Source organism: Leopardus geoffroyi, chromosome C3 (assembly GCF_018350155.1).
Source record: "Leopardus geoffroyi isolate Oge1 chromosome C3, O.geoffroyi_Oge1_pat1.0, whole genome shotgun sequence".
NCBI classification, from domain to species: domain Eukaryota; kingdom Metazoa; phylum Chordata; class Mammalia; order Carnivora; family Felidae; genus Leopardus; species Leopardus geoffroyi.
Window position 1 is genome coordinate 73,204,741 of NC_059338.1, and position 21,691 is coordinate 73,226,431.

The following is a 21,691-nucleotide window of genomic DNA, read 5'->3' on the forward strand; positions in this document are numbered from 1 at the left end:
TCGGACGCTTAACCGACTACGCCACCCAGGCGCCCCTATGACATATTTCATTTTAAAAGAACAAAAGGAGGGGTTCCTGGGGGGCTCAGTCGGTTAAGCATCTCACTTGAACTCAGGTCATAATCTCACAGTTTGTGGGTTCGAGCCCCACATCGGGCTCTGTGCCGACAGAGTGGAACCTGCTTGGGATTCTCTCTCCCTCTGTCTCTGCCCCTCCCTGACTTGTACTTTCTCTCTCAAAAAACTTAAAGAATTTTTTTAAAATCTAGAAAAAATATAAAAGAACAAAAGGAAAATAATGTATTTGTGTGCACACAAATTACACTGCTTTGAGCAGAGATAACACAACCTGTCTCCAATACGCTGTCCCATTTTTTCCTAATAAGTTCTGTGTCTTATGGAAATATATGCATTTGAAGAACACAACCATTAAATAACAATCAGAGAGCACAGTCAAGGCAGCAGGCTCTGGCCTAAACCCCTCCCGGGTGGAGGGTCCATCTGGACGCCTCTGCTCCTGCAGGGCTGGGGACAAAGCTAGCAGATCCTGAGTGCCTGTGCCCGGGGGGTGGGCTTCGTTCCTGCAGTGACCCAAGTGTCCCCACCCTGGGCTGGCCCTGAGCCCTCAGCCAGCGCAATCCCGCACGGGCGGTCACGGTCCCCGGGAAAAAACAGGCCTGCTGACCCTGCCGGGGTGTGATCACACGGTAGGGCCCCCGGGGCAGGGCCCGATCCTGATTCTGCCGCCTCCCGCACGGAGGGAGAGCTGGTGGCGCCCCCCACAGACATGGGAGGGGTCCCACTACCTGAAGATGCTGACGAGCAGCTGTAGGGCCACCTGCTGCAGCTGGTGGTTGAGTCCCTGCTGCCAGGCCCGCCTGCGGGCTCGCCCCTCGTTCAGGTCTGTGCTGGCGCCCAGGCGAGCGAGGTACAGTTCGTGGTGCAGCTGAAGGCTCTGGACCCTGGGAAGGAGCAGAGGGACGCTGGGTGGGGGGGACACTCAGGAAGGGGGTTTACCCTCCCCCCCAGGGGCATCAACACTCTTCGGACGCTCAGAAGAGCCGGCAGTAACTTCGGGGAGGGCTCACTAAAAATACACCCCCGGAGAGCTCACTCACCTCTGCACACAAGCAGCTCGTTGTTCAGACCCCACGGAGGCCCTGACTGTGCACACTGTTCCCCAAGCCGGAGCCTCCCCTCCCCCGGCCCTGCCTGCCAGGGGCACCAGCTCCCCAGCCCCGCACCTTCCCCACGCCTGGCCTGGGGGGATCGGTGCACCAGGGTCCTGGGTGTCACCGCTCTCGGCCCGTGGGCCGTCAGCACATTCACAACCCCGGCCTCCCCAGCACCGTCAAGGCCGCAGCGCTGGAAACCAGCGGGCAAATCTGCGGTTTGCACACAAAATGAACAAGCCCAACGCACGTCCTCCCCCACCCCCCACTTCCTTCCTGAGCGCCTCCTGCGTGCCGGGCTGCGTGCTGACCACAGACAAAGCTCCAGGGTGGGGCTGGCATTCGAGTGGGAAGAAACAGAAAAACAGAAGAATGCACCCCAGATATGAGGTCATGGGAGGTCAGGGAGGTGAGGAGAGGGATCAGAGAACGAAGGCTAGAAAACAGCCCGTTTGGTGGCTGGAGAAGAGCACTCAAGGACCCCTGAAAGTTGAAAGGTGAAAAGCCAGACAGGCACGAGCGGCCCTGAACGGGTGGGGAGCACCCAACCCCTGGAGACCCCACAGGAGCCCGTGGGGCTGAGGCAGGGGCGGGGCGGGCTGAGACCAGGTCTGAGCGGTCAGCAGGGCCGGGGCGGGTCGGGGAGCGCCCTGGGTCCGCCCTGAGAGCGATGAGAAGCCGCCGCTGGAGACGGACGTCCCGGCCCCGCAAACCCCGGCTGACCGGTCAGGTAACCACCACCTGGAAGGTGTCGGCACCTTCACACACGTGCCAGCGACCGACCACACGCGACTCAGCCCCCGTTACGAGGCAGTCTCCCCTGGCTGAGGCCGCAGGAGACACCGCACCCCACCACTGCGGGGTCTGGCCAAGCAGAAGGCCACCCGCTGCGTGTATTCTAGAATTCTGACACCACCACACGCCACACGGCCGAGGGCAAGAGCCCCATCCCACTGGGGGGTGCTCCACCCCAGCGTACACTGGAGACACGGCACCAGGCCCTGGCGCCCATCCCTGCTAAAATGTCCGACTCGGATGATCAGGCAAAAGTGAACGATTAGAAATGTTCATCGGTACACAAATCCGGCCCGGTGTGGGGCATCCCAGGGGTGCCGAATACCTATCTGCTGGGGGAGGGAGGGAAGGAAAGAGGAGGGAAGGAGGGAAGGGAGGAGGGAAGGAGGGAAGGAAGGAGGAGGGGAGGAGGGAAGGAAGGAGGAAAGGAGGGAAGGAAGGAGGAGGGAAGGAGGGAAGGGAGGAGGAGGGGAGGAGGGAAGGAAGGAGGAGGGGAGCAGGGAAGGAAGGAGGAAAGGAGGGAAGGAACCTCAAAGGTCACAGGCACATGACTGGGGCACAGAGAGAGGGTGGGGAGGCTTCCTGGGGGGTGGGACCATCACCTGACCGTAGGGCCATTGGTATTCAGAAAAGATCTGAATAAGGACGAATGACTTCTGTTTTAAAACATTCACAAACAGGGGCATCTGGGTGGCTCAGTCAGTTAGGGTCCAACTCTTGATTCTGGCTCAGGTCATGATCTCATGGTTCATGAGTTTGACCCCCACCTCGCACTCTGCTCCGAAAGCGCAGAACCTGCTTGGGAGTCTCTCCCTCCGCCCCTCCCCCACTCGTGCTCACTTGCACAGGTGCACTCTCTCTCTCAAAATAAACTAACTTTAAAGTAAGGAAATAAATACATAGATAAGATATTCACAAACAATTTCCAAACAGTGATGACAAAAAAACATCGATCTGTAACATAAGACGGAGAAGAAACTCAGAACTGGCAAACACAGCTCTGGAACAAAGACGTTTCCAAGCACACGGCGGAAATTCCCACCTTTACCTCTGAATAAACGTCTGTGCCGCTAGGAGAGGGATGTCGGGAACATCGATGTCCTCGTCATTAGAGTAGGTGACGCTCCCATTGTCGATATTTATCAGAATTAAACCATCAGCTTCCTGTGAGTGTGTAAAAATTGATGTAAGAATCTGAACTTGTAGATACCTTCAGAAACACAAAAACACATTTGTGTTCACTAAGATAGTGAATTACTTAATTAAATTACCATATTTAATACATACACAGAGTCTTACGTCGTCTCCACCAAAAAATGTAGGCTAGACCGTGAGTTATGTTAACAAGCTAAATCTGATTAAACACGCGCAGTCTGAGTCAAGATTCCACATGTGTCGTTATCAGGCTTTCACCTGCCCTGGTGCAAACACTCTGCGGCTACTTCAGGAGCCTGGAGAGAACATTCCAGAACTCCACCCCTCGTAGGAATGGAGTGTGGGCGGGGTTCCGGGCTCCGTGACCACACACACTTGGAGTTTCTGAAATATGTGTCTGAGTTCCTTGTAAAGGCCTCATCTGTGACAAGATGCACAACCCTGAGTCACGCCCCAGGGTCCCGAATCCCTGAAAGGCGGTGCTGGAGTCTCTGAAGGCCCCGCTCCTCGGGTCGCATCTGGGCCCAGCCTCCTGATGCCCACGTCGGTGACACGTGAGGCCCGAAGGGAGTTGTCCAGACACGGACACAGTGCCCTTTGTGAGCATTAATGCGGGTCACAGCACAGATGCGTGACAGGACCGTCACGGGACCGCTTCCAAGACCCCAGCCCCACAGAGGAAAACGTCCAGACACAAAACACGCTCTTCAGGCAAGAGCTGCTGCTTGTCCCGAAACCTTCCAGAGCAAGTAAATGCCTAAATGGTCTTCCTTCACGAATGCTGACTGTGTTAGGTCAACGTGCCAACAAAGTTTCCCTCCGAAGGGTCTGAAACAAGATGGCTTTTCCCCTAATGACTAAAAAAAGCAACACATTTCAAACTTCAGAGTGTGGATTTTTTTTCCCGTCATTTGCAAGGCAGACTGGGTGACGTTTCCCCCCATTCCTTCCACGAAGGTCCGAATGGTCTTCTCCCAAAGTGTGTTTGTGGCTTGGTGAGTCACTGGCTTTGGCAAGAACGTGGCGAGAACCCGGCTCCTCCCTGGGCTGAACACAGCGCCTACCACCTTCCTGGGATTCACTCCAGAACGTTCCAAGTAAAGCAGGGCAGCGGGGCCCCACCTGACGAGGGCTGGAGACGGGAAGGGACCCGTGGCGTCACCCTGACCTTTCTCCGTGTCTGCGCACACTTAGGAAGCCCCAAAACAGTCACGGGAAAGCGACCCTGAGCAGACTGCCTGCAAGCACACGAAGGTGCGCACGTTATCAGTCACCGGGGAAACGCACGTCCCAGCCAGACACCGCTTCACGCTCGCCAGGGTGGCTACAAGCACGGGGACGGGGGCTGGTGAGGAGGGCGGAAAGTCGGAGCCCCTACGTTGCCGCTGCACACACAGCCTGGGCTCTTCTCGAATGGCCAGTTCGCGTGTGACCCCGCCTTCCCAGCCTACACGGCACGTACCCGAGCCGAGTGAGGCGCGTACAGCTGTGCACGGACGTTCACGACAGCCAAGAGGAGAAAGAACACGTGCGTCAACCGACGGAGGGGTGAGCGGACTGTCGTGATGTTCACACAAGGGGCCCTGTCCTGCGGCAAGAATAACGTCTGGCTGCCGGCGACAGCGTGGATGAACCTGAAACGGCTGTGCTGGGCGAGGGGAGCCACGAAAGGCCTCACGCGGACATGAAACCAGGTGGAAGGGGACAGACGGCAGGTGGTGGCAGCCAGGGGCAGGCGGAGGACAGCACGGGGGGACGCTGAGGCACCCAGGGCTTCTCCACGGGAGATGAAAAGGTCCAAAATTAGCTGGCACGACTCTGTAAAGCTACTAAAAGCCACTGAATTGTACGCGGTCACCAGGTAACCCTCGTGGTGAATGAATTTTACCTGAATAAAGGCGTTTTTACAAAACCGAACCCGCCCTTCCTGCTGACGATACCACGACGTTCATTCCAAACCCGTGAGGTCAGCTCACTTAACGCACGTTATTAAGCACCTGCTGTATGCCGAGTCCTGTTCTATTGGCTCCTTTGACCCTGGCAGCAATAACACGGCCGGCACGCTCAGTGTCGTTTACGACCAGGACACGAAAGGGCGCGACACTCAGTCACGGCTCAGGCAGAGCGAGTGAACGGCCACCGGATCCAGCAAGGCCCGCCCACCGCCACCGTGAACCACACGTTGCGTGTGCAGGCGTCCACGGCAAGGGGGTCCGCGGCACGACCAACGGCAGACGCGGGGCAGTCGCGCTGCCGGCTGTGGCGAGCGGAGCCCAGGCGCGTGCCGGGCGGGCGGGGGAGGGTCCCGGCTCACAGCCCCGCCCGGGAGGACGTGACCGCCTCAGAGACGAGGAAACTGAGGCGCGGCAAAGGCGAGCACGTCACCGGACACCGCAAAACCAGAAGGCGGCCACGGCCAGGTGGGTGCCCGCGCTCTCCTGGCTGGTCGGCGGGAAGCCATTGAGCCCCGGGGATTTAAGCAGCCTCACGAGGGACACGAGGTCCCAGCACCCAGGATACCACGGCCCCGAACGCACCCCGAGGCCCACAAGCGACAGCATGCCGTGCGCGTGGCACCCAGAGCACACCCCGGGGACGGGGGTGACGGCCACCCCCCGCCCCCAGGGCCGGTGTGTCCGGCCCGCCCCGGGGGCGCTCCCAGAGCCGCCTCTGTGTCCCCGCAGGGGCGACCGGGTGACGGTGGAGGCCTGACCTTGCTGACTTCTTGGAAGTGGTCCAGGTGGCAGCCCATGAGGAAGGACGTGGGCGCCATGACGAAGTCCAGCATCTGGCCCGACAGGATGGGCACGAAAGTGTGCTGCCACTGCAGGGGGTGCAGGTAGGTGAGGAAGCACTCGGCCACCAGGGCCAGCAGAGCCCAGCTGGACGAGAAGAACACGATGCGCTGCTCCGTCAGCAGGCACGTCAGGATCTGCAGGGACCGACCGCACCGTGAGCACAGCCCCGCCGGGCGCCACGCGCCCACCGCGACCGGGCAGAGTCGCTTTCCCAGCCCCCTGCTCCCTCCCCCACCGGGGCCCCTCTAACTCCGCCCCGTCCCCTCGGCTTGAAGCAAAACGAAGAGCCTTCCCAGGGCTCTGCGGGACGAAGCCCAAGCAGCGGGGGGCGCCCTGGGTCCGGAGGGTCGCGTACCTGCAGCACCTGCTCGGGCCTGAAGCACAGCAAGGGCAGGTGAAGGTCCAGGTCGACGACCGGGCTCTCGGGGTCCGCCTGGGAGGGAAACACGATCTGCAGCGGCTTCATGTTGAACACCTGCGGCGACCACGTTCCCCGATTAGTCCAGCGGCCGCTCCCGGCAGAGGCCGAACCCACCGACACCCTCCGCTGCGGCTCCGGGTGTGCGCATTAGGCTACGTTTGGGGGGGGGGGTCACGCTGTCACCTCCTGTGTCGCAGAACGCCAGAGCCGTCCAGAGACAAAGAACCACTGCTAAAGGCTCACGGGTGAATCGAGTACTTGGCGTCTCTTTCAGCCAAGGTTCCCCAAGCGCTCCCGTTAACGAGCAACCCGCCCGTTGGCAGCGACAGGCCGACACCCAGATGGCCCCCCAATGATGGCCCCCCACGCAAGTTCTAAGTCAAGCATGTCCGGGTTAATCTTAGCTAGTACACGTTTTTCTTATCATTCGGGTCACTGCAGATTACAAATTCTCCCAGGATCTTCTATTTAGTTGTCAAAGCTCCTTGAAGACCTGTAATTCAAGAAACTGTTGAGAAAGACTCTATTTTTCCAAATGATATTATCTTAAAATAACACCTCAGTTCAAATTCCCTACATGCAGACGCCCCTTCTATGTTAACAGGCGTGGTAGACGGAAGGGGAAAGTAGGGGCACCGTAGCGTCTCCTCCGCCAAGGGGCCTTCCTGCCCGATGACAAGTTCGTTCCTGACTGTGGGTGTCAGCCTCGAGGGGGGGTGTCTGGGAGACGCTGGGGCCACCCGTGCCCCCGCAGCCCCCCAAACGCACAGAACAGAGAGGCCAGAGTGCAAGCAGTGGTGGGAGAGAACACGGAGAGAAGCAGCATGGAATCTGAGGACAGAGAAGCTCCGACCAGGCAAAGCGCAGAAGGATGAGAAATGGAGCAACGCGGAAGACCAGGTGCAGAGAAGGTTCCAGAACAAATGTCCACAATCCACACCAAGTGAACACTCGTGTGAGAAACCCGCAGGTGGTGCATCTGCTAGGGCCTCCTGACAATGCCGTCTTGTCACCTGGCTGCCTTCCTGTCACCAACTGGTCTATGGAAGCAAAATGCGTGACTTGTGTGGACAGGAACACCCTCTTTATTTGAAACAAGTGAAAGCAGAGTTAAGTGCTCCAAGTCGTGGGGGCACCTGGGTGGCTGGGTTTCAGCTGAGCTCCTGACCTCATGGTTTGGGGGTTCGAGCCCCACATCAGGCCCCACACAGCCAGTGCAGAACCTGCTTGGGACTCCCTCTCTATCTCTCTCTCTCTCTCTCTCTGTACCTCCCGTCTTACGCGCGCGCTCTCTCTCTCTCTCTCTCTCTCAAAATAAATAAATAAACTTATTTTTAAAAATGCTGTAAGTCACAATGAACTATTAATAATTGTAAACTGTATGGGAAAAACCCCCTCAAATATTTCAAACAATAATTGTGTCAGCCAGCTTCCCAGCGACAGAGAACAACTAGATACGAACGCTGGGGATTCTACCAGAGATGTCGCTCAGCCCCCGGGACGTGTCTGCTGCTGTGCCAGTGACCTCACGGCACGTAAGACCCGCACCCGGGCAGCTGGGTACTGTCACCCCACCCACCTCCCAGGTGAAGGAACAGAGGAAGGAAAGACATCTCAGGAAAAGGCTTGCCAAATTTCAGCGTGACTGGAGCCCCAGAGAAACACCAAGTTCCACACACGAAGCGACACAGGAAGTGAGTCTGTCAAGTTCAGTGGGAGGAAAAGCCACATCTCACTGCACGTCCGGTAACACCCGTGATCCGCGAGCCCGTAAAATCAGACCCGCTGGTGGGCGCAGAAGCGGCGGGGGGCCCAGGGACGCGGGGCTCCCGGGGGCCGGGCTGTGCTCGGGCTGGTGGTCCAGGCGCCGTCCAAGGGGGGCACAGACCAGACGTGCCCCAGCCCCAGAGTAACGGGAAACTGCACTGGGCGCCCACACACTCGGCTCAAAACACAAGTTCTACAGCTGAGCACGAGCTGCAGAGCCTCTAAATGGACCTCCGCTCACAGCGGGTTCTGGAAAATACTGCCGAATCGGCTCCTGGCCTCCATCCATGGACTGCTCGCATTTCCCCAGAACTAGGAACAGTTACGGTGCCTCAACACTCCCTAAGACAGATCAGGGCCACTGGGTCCATGGGAGCCCAGAGCTAGTAGGACTCTTAGGGGAGGGTCACGGCAGCAAGCCCGCCCCAAAGTCGGCTCGTCCTGACGAATTCGTGAAAATCAAGACCAGACCCGAACCCCTGAACCCCTGATGCTTCGCTCAACAGCTGTGGGAGAGGCAGATGCTGGGCGTGGCATCAGCCCTGCACACGCAACCCTCGGCAGGGCCTCCGTCCTCGTGCAGCTTGGAGTCCAACGGCGGAGATGGACACTGGACAAAACACACACATGCACCAGCCCTAACCGCAGCCTGTGCTGAGCTCTGCAGGAAGGGGGCTGGGTGCTGAGAGCGAGACGGGGTGGGAGGTCACCGAGGGGCTGTTCTGAAGAAACTGAGGGCTGAGCAGGAGCTGGAAAACGGACAGCTGCACTTCCAGAAATAGCACGTGCAAGAGTCCTGGGGCAGCACCCGCGAGGGACGGAGGGAACCCCAGTGTGACTGGAGAACAGTGAGCAAGGGGGTGAGGACACATGACAGAGCTGGACAGGGACACAGGGGCCAAGATGGAAGGCTGGCGGAAGGCATATAGCAAGAAATCATCGTTGGGTTTTCAGCACAAAAGGAGAGTCCAGTTTACAGATTTTAACAATCTTTGCAGCCACTATGCAGAGGATGAACTTAACGAAGGGTCAGGAAGGGACGTGGCCAGACCGGTGGTTCCTCAAGTCACGTGGGTGGGAGAAGCTGGTGGGCCAGAGTGGGGTGGTGGCAGCGGGCGTGGGTGCCTGGGAGCAAATGCCGGGTGCAGGCTGCTCAGGGGTGGACGATGGAGGGCACGCGGGGTGAAGAGAAGAGACGTGAAGAACGACCCACCGTAAACGTTCTCACCGGGGCAGTAAGAGTGGAAAAACCAAATATGAAACAGCCCAAGATTCTGAGGCACAGAAATTGGTACAGGTACTATCTGTATGCTACTCGTGCTCAAAGGCAGAATACAGTAAGCACAGTTAACCCGCAAATGGTTCTGAACCCGGTTCTGTTCGCTACTTAGCAGGTCCTCAGCGAATACCTGTTGAGTTTATAGCGCAAGAACGTAAACTTTGATGATTTCACTGTCCAATAAAAAATACCAATTATCCACATAATAAAGATGAGTTCCTTGCACAACACAACCCAATAAATGTTCCCTGCAAAGGCTTCTGGGAGTGGAACCAAGGCATTCAGGTGACCTGCTTGGTCTCCAGGCCTAGAACGCATCTGGCGGGGTTCCCCACCACCCCCCACCCTCTGCTGCCGACCACTGGGCTTAGGTCGATATTAAAAATGCACATTCAGAGTTCATAACCACATTTCCCTAAGTAAAACTGATTTCTCCACTGTGAATAATAATCAAAATGCAGAGAACCAAGATTTGTCTGTATAATCTTCCAGAAGGAACTGAGTGAAACGGAGTCAACATTTATGACCTGCTTCGAGATGCTAACCTGACAGGTGCCTGTTTAAAAACAAGAGGTGCCCTGTGGTTACGTCAGTCTGGAAAATGCTGAGCCAGGCAGGTGTCAGTCATCACGGCTCAGCAGTCTGGCCCATTACTCAGCAAAAGGGAAACGGGGGCTGCCTTTCTCCAACCGTCCTTGACCTGAAACCCTCGTGTGATAAAACAGCTGAACGTCTCAGAACGAGCGTGCCAGGGATCCCAGATCCCAGATCCCAGATCCACAGATCCCAGATCCACAGAGAAACATGGAAAGTATAAAGCCAGGCACTTTTCTTTAACCACTAAAGGGGTTCATCACCAGCTACACGCCCACTTATCACGGGCCGCTGGGGAAACCACCTTTAGAAATAGCATAATAGAGAATTCTGTAAGAACTTGAGAAGCTGAATTTAAACACGCCGAAACGTAAGAAACAGTTTAAAACATTTAAACCATCTCCATCTTACTTCTTTTACTATTTTCAAAGAAAAGACGTAATTCCAGATTTAATTACCAAATGAAGTGGTCCAGGCGGTGGGCTAGGTATTAAAGATAGCTTTGCAGCAAAATCTTTTATGTGATTGTCAACTTCGAAATCTTTACAGAGCTTCAGATGAGTCAATAAACTAAAATTAAAAAAAAAAAATCAAATCACAAAGTGAGTCTGAGCATCCGATGGTCCTCCTTAGCATTTCTAATCCCAGCTGAAGCGTCTGCCAGGGCCGGCAGCTCAGAACTTTCCAGCAACAGGGAGACTAACCTGGATGTCACAGGGCAGGGAGCGGCTGCCCAGGATCCGGGCGTGCCTGGAAGGGGGCACAGGGGAGCTGGGGTGTTTGGGGGGCGGAGGGCCGCCCATGTTCCGTTTCTTGGTGTGGGTGCTGGCTACACAGGTGTGTTCCATCAGCGGAAAGTCACTGGAATTCGTGCGTTTTTCTGTGTCATACTTGAGCGGGGAACAAACATGCCAAGGGAAAGTACTTGACAAAGCTGGTTTCCCAAATAAATTCTGACTTTGGAAGTCCAGTAGGCCCTTGAACCACGCGGGGGTTAAAGGCACCCATCCCCCACGCAGTTGAAAACCCGCGTATAACTTCTGACTCCCCCAAAACTTGACTGCTGATAGCGCACTGCTGACCAGAAGCCTTACTGAGGACATGAATAACTGATTAACAGGTATTTTGTATGTTATGTGCCTTAGCTGCTGTATCCTTACAACAAAGCAAGCTGGAGAAAAAGAAAATGGTTTTAAGAAAACCACAAGGAAGAGAAAATACATTTACAGGACTGTACGGTATTTTTCGGAAAAAAACCCCATGCGTACGTGGACCCCCACGGTTCAAAGGCTCAGACGCATGTGATTTCAACGTAAAACGGACAAGCGGGTGCCAGGGGCAGAGGGGCTGGGAAGTGACCACAGGGCACGAGGGAGCCTTGGGGGTGGTAAAAATGTTCTGTGTCTTAACTGTGGTGTCTACATTTGGCAAAATTCAGCCAAGGGCCCGGGACACCCTGCCTCAGTCCCCTGGGGCGGACCCCAGCCCGGCCCACTGCCAGGGCCCACGCGTGCCCAGCAAGCCAAGCGCTACGCTCCGAAGTAACAAGTAATAACTCTTCCTGGGGTCCATATCAAGATTTGGAGATAATTCAGTATTCTTCTGTGGGCACTCGGGGGGCTCAGTCAGTTAAACATCCAACTTCAGCTCAGGTCACAATCTCACAGCTCGTGAGTTTGAGCCCCACATCGGGCTCTGTGCTGATAGCTTGGAGCCTGGAGCCTCCTTCGGATGCTGTGTCTCCCCCTCTCTCTCTCTGCCCCTGCCCCACACACACTCTCTCTCTCTCTCTCAAAAATAAATAAAAACATTTAAAAAATTTAAAAAAATACTCCTCTGTACTTATTGTAAAGAATTAAAAAAAAAAAAAAACCACTTCCAGCAATCTAATTCCCCAAATATAACTGAGCATTCTCTCCCAATTCTTGTCCCCACAGAGGCAATTTACATGGTCTCATTACAGCAGAAAAACAGGCTTTAAAAACACATAAATCTGGGGCACGTGGGTGGCTCAGTCAGTTGAGCGTCCAACTTTGGCTCAGGTCGCGATCTCACGGTTCTTGAGCTCGAGGCCCGCGTCAGGCTCTGTGCTGGCAGCGAGGAGCCTCCTTCAGATCCTCTGACCCGGTCCCTCTCTGCCCCTCCCCAGCCCATTCTCTTTCTCTCTCTCAGTAAATAAATTTTAAAAAAATACATAAATTTGTGTTTAGAAACTGCCTTTCTGGTTCCTGTCCTTTGTTTCTCCCTAGCTCTGTTTTCTAGTTGTGGCCACTTAGCAACGGCCATTGAAAGAGACAAAACCCAAGAAGCAAGGAAAATGGACACCCTTTTCAGCTTAAATGTCCGCTTCCATTACTGTCAAGCAGGATGGTGTTTGTTGCCAGCGTGCCACCTGACGCGACAAGGGTCAACTGCTGAAGGCACAACAGGTGTCAAGACAGTGGAGCAGGGCCACCTTCCTTAGAAGGTGGCTGTGGTGTGGCCCTAGCCCGTCCATTCGAGACGGGGCGTGAATAACCCTCCCCGTCTCACCGAAGAGGTGACTGGGGACCAAGTGCTGAAGAAGATCAGTTAATGAATAAAAAGCGACCACGTCCTCATTTATTCTGGCCCTTCCCACGCCTGGGCAAACGTTCATTAATGTGCGTGCTTCCCCTCAAGTCACTCAGCCCTGAAATGAGACCAGGGAGTTGTCTGTTGTACAAGGTGTTTTACGTGTGTGGCAATAAAACGCAGGCTAGACCCAAACTATGTCCAAAGACCAGCCACGTTTTCAAAAAAAACAAAACAAAACAAAACAAAACACCCCCATGAAGGTGCTGGAATTTGAGTCACGAAGGCTGTTAGCTTGATCCGGATGGACTCCTGCTCAGCCCTCTGGCCACGGTGTGAGAACCAGAGTCATGGCTTTCCCAGAAATGTGGGACCTGCCAGGGGTGGCTGGTGGGTGTGACGACGGAAGGGGGACCCTCTGTGGACTGCCTTCTGTCTTCAACCAAACCGCTGCCAACTCTAAGACTGTAACTTTGTGAGCATGAGCACGAAGCAGCTGGGGCGCACATGGCCGGGGGGCAGGCCGTGTCTGTGCCACAGTCACGTGCCACGTGATGCTCTCTGGATTTTTCAAAAATTCTCTATATCCTCAGGCTTTCTCAGTATCAGCACTAAGACGGTTAAAGATTCCACCCCACTAATGGCAGCCTCCTGATTTTCTCAGAGAGCCAGGAACAGAGCTTTTCCTCATATACCTTTTTTAAAACACCAAACATCAAATCCCATTAATTTTACTTCCAACAGCTTGGCTTTATCCTCCCTCATCTGGCAGACCTTCCCCACATGCCAGCATATCCAGAAGCATCTGGAAGCTTCTAGGTGCTCCCGGGGCCCAACTGGGGCCCACCCACCACCCACCAGCGCCAGGAGCGGCCTCACGGACAAACAGGCACCCAGGGGGGCTCACCAAGACAGGCAGTCCTTAAGGGCGTTGTAATAGGGGAATCTGGAGACCACACACACGGCAAAGGGCACGAAGCAGCCAGTCGCAGCCCCAGGTGGCCTGAACGGCTCCCAGTGCATCTTGCCGTTGTAGAAACAGGACTCGTCCTGGAGAGAAAGCCACAGGCACGTGTCACCTCTCGACCCAGCCGGTCCCGGCTTCTATCCTCAGTAGTGTCGGCGTCTGCGGACAGAAGCGAGAAGCTCCCGCGTGGCTGGACTCTGAAAACGACACACTGAGTCAAAGCAGCCGGGCGCAAAGGCCACGTGCAGGGCAAGTCCACGGACACGAGGTATCCAGAACAGACACGTCACGTCCCTGGAGGCAGAAAGCAGATGAGTGGTGGCCGGGGGCTGGAGGGGGGCTGGGGAGTGACGTCCAGGGGGGTGGGGTGCACAGCACCGCGAGTGCACTCGGTGCCACTGTTCTCTGCACGTGCTGCCACGCGCTGTGTGTCCCTGCACAGTAACAAACACTGGGACCCGACTTGGGGGGGGGGTCCCCCGGAATCACGTACGTGCAGGGGTCGGTAATACTGGGCAACCACGCCGTACGTCCTGTTCCCACAGACGTCGGTCAGCACCAGAAAGTGGACAGAGTCCTCCTTCGGTTCGGAGGCCACACACACGCCCCCTGCGGATGGACAAGAGGAGATCTCATCACGGCTCAGATATCGCTGTGGGGCTTTGATGCCAAGATGCGCTAACTCTGGGGGTCAGCCCCTCCACGCGCGCCCCCTGCTCTGCCAACAACACGACCACAGACAAACGCTTCAGGCTGTGCGTGCGGAGCCGATGGTGCGGAGCCGACGGTTTCCTGAGCACGGCAGGGGCTGCGGGTGTCCCGGGCTGTAACCCTGGAGACCAGGAGACAGCACCCATTTCTCGGTGGACACTCCCAGACGGGACACGGCGGCGCGTTCCTCGTCTGCCTTTTCTAAAGCCCCTTGGGCGTTTCTCACCCACCACCGGAAACAACAAAGGCCACCCACAACCGGGACCGCCAGTTTGGGGAAGGTGTGCAAGCCCGGGCCGCCAGCCCCAGGGGCACAGAAAACAGGCACAGCTGGGGAGCCCGGGGACATGCCACAGGCCAACTGGAGGGCATTTTGACCAGCTTGCTGGACGTCTGGAAGACAGGACTGTAAGTCCAAGGTGAAAATCCTCGGAAAGCACATCTACAAACCACGACACCTGGCAACCCCAACAGCCCCTCTTCTGGGATTCAGTTTTCTAAGACCTGGGGGCGGCACTGGGTGGCCTGGGCACTCTCTATCCCCGAGACCCCTGCACTGAGTGGTCCGTGTATCCTTTAGCTCCGAAACCCCTGAGATTAAGAGAACCCAGTCCTGTGGCTCGACATCAAGGCTCAAGCGGTCACCAGCCCCCCTCTATCACTCTCTAGAGGTGGCTTCTAGAAAGCACCATGGGTGCGGCTGGAAAGCACGGCAGCGGATACCTGGGAAGCAGAGCTGAGGCAGGGCGAGCAGGTCCACGCCATTGGGGACGCTGACGTCTTCCGGAGGGGGTCCCTTCCAGGGCTCTGTCTTGGGCTTCTCCCTCTTCTTTCTGAAGGAGCGCCTTCTGGTCTTGCTCAGAGCACAGTTGGTGCCAGCCAGCTGAGTGTCCTCCTTACTGACGAAAGGAGGCACGAAGACGGACAGGACCTCCGGGTCGAGAGCAGAGAGGCTGCTGGCCCCCTTCTTCTGGGCCACCTGAAGCGGGCAGAAATACGAACATGTGCGCACCCTGTCGTGCACCTTCTGAGTGCCCACCGTGGGTTCTCTGCCCTCCACCCTCCACCGGGCACCAGGCACCGGGTACCGGCTCTGTCCCACAGAGCATGTGCACAGCGAGGGCCGCACGGAAGCTGCTGTAGGGCCTCTCGGGCCACGCGTTCAGGCGAGTCACAGCACCCAGCAGGGCCTGGCTCTTCAGCGGCTACGAGGGGTGGTGACACAAGGTGTCCACTTCAGAGCCCGGTGCCGACAGGCAGACCCGAGTTCAGATCCGGCTCTGCTAAGGCCACAGCCAAGCTTCCCTTTCAAGAGGGGGGGTTGCAAGTCAAGTGCTCAACCCCCATGCCCCCACACCAGCGCCCCATGCCCTCATGGGCCGGTGAGGAGGGCCCTGCACACAATCTGACCAGCACAAATGGGGTGCCAACACCGTGTCCCCCGCCAGCCGGGCCATTCCCCCAGCAGTCCCGTCACCATTGACCTGGGGACACAGACTGAGGGGTGAGAAAACGGACCACTGGCTTCAGAGACAATACTTCCTCCAGCGACCAAATGGCCCCCCGGGGTCTATACTGGGGGGGTCATCACCCAGCCTGAACACTTTCGAACTTTAACTTGGTACCAGATTTTTAAAAAACCTTCTGTCTTCTCATTCATCCCTAAAATGATATAAAGGCCACAGGCACTACCTTCGATCCCCATTCTGTCTGGCCGGGACGCCTGGCAGAGCTCCCAGAGAAGGCTGGCAGGCTGTGACAGGGCCGCAGGGGCTCAGCCCCCAGCTGGCACACAGAGAAGTCAAAGGCAGGACTCCCTGGGTAGCAAGGATGTGGAAAGGTGGGGGGCGGCTGGGGTGGAGGTGGGCAGTGTGTAATCAAAGGTCTTTGAGGGACTCAGGGCATCAGGAAGGACATCACTGTCACCAGGACACATGGGACTGTCGCGGGCAGGCAGTGTCACACTTTTGGTAAGAATCGTGGGACCAAAGGGGAACTCTCACCCTTGACAGGAATCCTACAAGGACAGCATTTGCCCCCAGGAAATACACTCTAAACTCGAAACGCTTATTTTTATGCTGTGTATAATTTAAATTCAGACAACAGTTGCTTTATACTTGGCAAAAAAGTTTAACACCAGTAGCAACAAAGACCAAACATGGGAAATCCATATGACTGGGGAATTTCAAAAGCTTTGTGTATCATGCGTGAAAGGAATCTGTGTCTTGAGTTATACAAAACCTTTCTAAAACTTTCCTATCAAACTCTGGCAGTTCAGACCCACTTAACTATGAAAGTACGTGTGGTCACTTCTTCCTCCATGAACAGTTACATCCATGAAGACTGGGCACACATCAGCGAGGGCCCCTTTCCTGCAACCTCTCTGGCCGCCTGCAGTCTGCTCTTCTCCTCCGCCCCGACACTCCTGGGTGCTCCCCAACCCCCCCACACACACACTCCCCACGCCCCGCCCCACGGTGAGTCCTTGGCCCCAGTCCCTCCTCAAGTGCCTGGCCGGCAATCTCAACACTTATGTAGTATCCTCACTTGGGGCCAGCGTGCAGGGTCCTGCTGCCAGCTCAGACCTCTTTCCAGGCTCAGGCCACACCCAACTGTGCCCGACATACCTGGGTGGGTCCTTCAAACTTACAGTTTCAAAAATTAAGCTCATGCGGATTTCCTTAAAACCCGAGCTTCCCCCCCCATAGGCTCCCCTGTGATAAAGACGGTGCCCCTCGGGTCTCCAGAGCTGGCGCTGCGGCCCCTGCCCCTCACTCCCCTCTGCAAACCCACATTATGGGGCCTCTGGCCTCAGAAAGGTCTCTAAAAGCAGTCCCACTACGACCCCATGTGCACAGTTCCAAAACAAGCACCCACCCCGCCTGTGGCTCAGAGCAGGTACAGATTTTGCAACAAACGAATCCTGCGAGGTTTCTGCCGGGAGAATGACGCCATGACGCCGCCTCCTCCCAGCCGGCCCAGGGCGCCCCCCGGCACCTCTGTCCATGCTCACGAACGGGGGCATCATCCCCTTTCGAAAGGGCACACGTGACACCTGCCCCAAGGGGCGGTGGCTCCTGCACCTGATGCCCACTTTTCACCCCTGCACACTCTTCAAAGGGCCCAAACCAGCCCCACAGACCATCTCCACCCTCTGTATCCATACATCACTGTTATCACCACGCACGTAATCCGTGGATGTGTCACCCTTGTGCAGGTGTCACGGGTGGGATGACAACTGGGCTGCTTGTACACCTGAGGGGCCGGCCAGCCTGCTTCCAAAGCCAGGGTGCCCCAAACCCGCGCACGACACAACCTCTCAATCCGCAGACACAGTGCCCGTGTCCCAAGGCTGTGCTCTCTGTAGTCGCTTAGATGGGGCACCTGGGTGGCTCGGTCGGTTAAGCGTCCGACTTTGGCTCAGGTCATGATCTGACAGTCCGTGAGTTCGAGCCCCGCGTCGGGCTCTGTGCTGACAGCTCGGAGCCTGGAGCCTGCTTCAGATTCTGTGTCTTCCTCTCTCTGACCCTCCCCCGTTCATGCTCTGTCTCTCTCTGTCTCAAAAATAAATAAACATTAAAAAAATTAAAAAAAAAAATGTTTGTTGTAGTCGCTTAGAGTGAAATGGCCAAAACCCAGCCAACGGGGCACTCGGTAGTTCATTAAACATCTGTTTTCCTCTAGCCATATTTCCTTGCTGTCTTTTCCGACTGGATACGCAACAGTCTCATTTTTTTTTTTTTTTAATATTTATTTTTGAGAGAGATACAGAGCGCGAGCGGAGGAGGGGCAGAGAGAGAGGGAGACACAGAATCTGAAACAGGCTCCAGGCTCTGAGTTGTCGGCACAGAGCCCAACACGGGGCTCAAACCCACGAACCGCGAGATCATGACCTGAGCCAGAGTCGAACGCTTAGCCAACTAAGCCACCCAGATGCCCCTACAGTCTCATTTGTAAACATTGACAGCAATATAGGAAAAATAAAAGAAATGAGAATAGAAAGGAAAGGCTTTCCCCTTAATTCTGTGAAAGGGTGACTAATATCCTTTGCACAGCATGGAATACATTCTTCCCACTTTTTATGTGTACATTGTGATTTTTTCCCCCCTAGATACAATCATCCTCTTTAAACGGTTCCGTTAGCTTTCTTCCCCCCCTTCAGCATACAGTGTGGCTGACTGCCCTGTTGCCACTGTAGAGTGCCACACAGGACGACCCAGTAACATATTTGCCCAATCCCCCACTGAGGGACAGTTGGCATGCTCTCAGTTCGTCACGCTGCACCACCTGAGCAAAGGCAGCGGCGAATAATCTCTCCCATGCGTACTTACACACGTCCGACTGTGTAATCAGAATAAATTCCTGAAGGCACCACCCTGGATCCCAGAGCGTTGTGACTGCCCCTCGCCTACGAGGAAGCCAAGGTCCCACTCCCCAGACTTGTGACAGCCAGTTCCTGCTCTCCTCTCGCAGACACTGATTTCCTCACCCCTACCCAGTAACAACCATTTCAGTCCAAATGAGCAGAGCTGATTCAAAAGTAAAACACACAACACCCTAATTCATACCGTCACAGATTTACTTCTGTGAGGTTATACAGCAGCACTGATCTTCATACAGGATTGGCCATCATTTGGGAAATAAAACAGAAGACAATAGATTTTTTTTTTTTTTAATGCTCTAGAACTGTGCTGTGCAACCGTTGCCAAGAGCTGCGTGGCTATTTAAATTGAAATTAATTAAAATGAAATGAAATTTAAAATCCAGTGCCTCAGTGGCACCAGCCACTCTTCAAGCACCTGGAAGCCATGTGTGGCTAGTAGCTGCCGGACTGGATGGCACAGATAAAGAACGCTGGTGTCACAGTTCAGCAAGTTCTGGGAGACAGCCAGGCTCTGTAAATTGAAAGCCAGGATGCTGGCCACTGAAAACTGTTACAATGTTGCCTTCACACCCAAGAATTATGTAAGTGACCTACGCAATGGAAAGCGCCCCACTGACCTGACCAACTTGCTTGTGGACCCGTTCATGCCCAACGCCTACTCTCCCCAGCAACGAGGGAGCCAAGGGAAATGTAGGCACAGAAACTCACAGGGGACTGAGCTGGATTCTTGGGAGTCCTCGTCACATCCTCACAAAACAAACACCACCCCAACCAAGAAAGGAAATTAAAAGTCAGGACACCTTGCTACCCTATGAGATGTTTCTCGTATCTCAGTTCCTGGGTGCACCTGTCACCAAGCAGCACCTGGCAGCCTCAGTCAGTAGAGCGGGCGACTCTTGATCTCGGGGTTGTGAGTTCGAGCCCCATGCTGGGTAGAGACGTTACTTAAAAATAAATATTTTTAAAAAATATGCAGAGTAGGGGCGCCTGGGTGGCTCAGTCGGTTAAGCGTCTGACTTCGGCTCAGGTCACGATCTCGTGGTCCGTGAGTTCGAGCCCCGCGTCGGGCTCTGTGCTGACTGCCCAGAGCCTGGAGCCTGTTTCAGGTTCTGTGTCTCCCTCTCTCTCTGACCGTCCCCCGTTCATGCTCTGTCTCTCTCTGTCTCAAAAATAAATATACGTTAAAAAAAAAATTTTTTTTTAAATATGCAGAGTAGCAAACTGCCCGCTTGTCTGGGAAAGCGCCGCAGCCTGTTTGGGTCAGGAAAGCACCATGGTGCATATTCCCGCTGATTCATCCTGCTCTCAAGACACGTCCCACATCGGGGCAACTAACAGATGTGTTGTAATCACCCAAGAAGCAACTGAAACCTGGTCATTTCCTACCAGAAGAAAAAGGAGGAAATGCCATTTGGCAAATTAGAGGCGGGGACACAACTCCATCGATGAAGGTCAGAGGAGACAGAGATCAAAAGGGGGTGCACACATCATAGGGGCTTGCGGAGTAAGAAAGGAGGGCAATGCAGAAACCACTGAAGCTGGCTCAGTATTAAAGTCACGGAAACTACCAAGACTTTGACAGACGTTTGTCCGGTTAATTATAGCGACATCTAGCCTCGCCATGCAGCCCTTCAACTCTGCAGCCCTAAATCCTCAGGTGTCTTCCGGTGCCTCCCACTGATGTCGTCCAGGAGTAGGGGAGGGCCTGTCCAGGTATCTGGCCGGTAGAGCGCTCTGCGCATCACCGCCAGCCAGAGAAAACCGCCGAAAAGAGAGTCACACGGACATCCGGGGCCACGAGAAAAAGGGCCACAGGCCGATGCCAAAGAAAGCCAGGGTTGCAGAATAAGAAAAAGTGAAGACAGTAAAAGAAGCTCGGAGAACGAGAATGTCCGAAACTGCTGCCTTCCGAGAAAAGGGTTTGTCACTCGGGCTGCGAGGACACAGAGAAGGAGTAAAGAGGGGCGGGGGTCAGCCTTTTCTGCAGGTGAGAACAGCTCGGCGTCCTCGCAAAACGACTAAACAGAACGCTTCAAAGCGGCCCTTCCGTCGACGACCTAGAGCCTCACGACGCTGTGCGAGGAACGGCACCCACCGCCGGGGAGGCCCTAAGTCCCGCGATAATGAATGAAGTGCCTCCGCGGGGCCGTGAAACCCGGGCTCGCGGCCGCCCCGCCCCCCAGCCCGCCTTCCCCCGGCCCCGGCGTGCGTCCCCAAGGCGGCCCGGGCGACTCCTCCGCGGCCGGGAGGACAGCAGCCCAGCGCCCCGACCCCACGCCGCAGACCCCCGCCCGTCGCCGCCGCCCGGCAGCGCCCCGTCTCAGTTTCCCCGCCCGCCCTTACCAGCTCGGGGCCGCGGAGGCTGTCCCGGGAGGGCCCCAGCAGCGCGCACAGCTCCAGTAGCCCCGAGGGGAGCGCCAGGGGATGCGGCGTGGCCTCCGCCATGGCTGCTCAGCTGCCGCGGCTCTCTGGGCGCACCCCGCTCGGGCGCCTCGGGCCGCCGGCCTCGACCCCGGCCGCGCCACCGGGAAACGCAACCGCGCGTCCGGCTCCTGCCGCCGGGTCCGCGCAGAGAGCCGTCCGCGGGAAGGGGCCTCGCGGGGGCGGGGCATCTCGGGGGCGGGGCCTCGCGGGGGCGGGGCTGGCCAAACTTGAATTGGGCCTCCGGGGGCGGGGCCTCCATGGGGGACAGGGCCGACTGCGCCGGAGGGAGGCCCGACGGGGCGGGACCTCACGGACTGGGAACGGGACCCGCGGCGCCTGAGCTGGGCCCGGCGGGGCGGGGCCTTCGTGGGGGCGGGGCCTCCCGGGTGGGGCGGGGGCAACCGCGGGGCCAGCGCTGGGTCGTCATTTCCGAACCTGGTGCAGGTCCCCGCGCGTGCGCAGTGTCTGCGCGCGCAGCCCCCTCGGCCGGCGCCGCCCCGCCCATCCCGGCCGGCGGCCTAGTCCCCCGGGAACCCAGGCAGCGATAGGCGGGGTCCTCAGGTGCAGGCGATGGCGCCCAGCGCCCGGGGTCGATGGCGTGAAAGTCACCTGCTGCGTCGAGTCCCGTGCCCGCCCTAGAAGGCTAGGAGAGGCGAGGCCGGGCGCGACCC

General features: G+C 56.5%; 1 protein-coding gene across 5 annotated transcripts in view; it reads right to left on the bottom strand.

Moving 5' to 3' along the window:
* DENND3 (DENN domain containing 3) overlaps positions 1 to 21,326 on the bottom strand; it is a 52,033-nt gene extending 30,707 nt beyond the window's left edge. For 3 of the 5 annotated variants that reach the window (XR_006706142.1, XR_006706141.1, XM_045453520.1), the window contains exons 1-9: positions 20,940 to 21,190; positions 14,936 to 15,191; positions 13,995 to 14,110; positions 13,442 to 13,584; positions 10,440 to 10,551; positions 6,276 to 6,395; positions 5,836 to 6,054; positions 3,016 to 3,131; positions 807 to 962 (exon numbers count right to left, since the gene is read on the bottom strand). Coding sequence is in view for 3 of the 5 variants with exons in the window: in XM_045453520.1 (XP_045309476.1) it covers positions 807 to 962; positions 3,016 to 3,131; positions 5,836 to 6,054; positions 6,276 to 6,395; positions 10,440 to 10,551; positions 13,442 to 13,584; positions 13,995 to 14,110; positions 14,936 to 15,191; positions 20,940 to 21,041 (1,340 nt within the window). In the remaining 2 variants the exon portion in view is untranslated. Of the gene's footprint in view, positions 1 to 806; positions 963 to 3,015; positions 3,132 to 5,835; positions 6,055 to 6,275; positions 6,396 to 10,439; positions 10,552 to 13,441; positions 13,585 to 13,994; positions 14,111 to 14,935; positions 15,192 to 20,939 lie in introns of all 5 variants that reach the window. The other 2 variants (XM_045453519.1, XM_045453521.1) reach the window with 2 other exon arrangements.
* Positions 21,327 to 21,691: the final 365 nt, after the last annotated feature.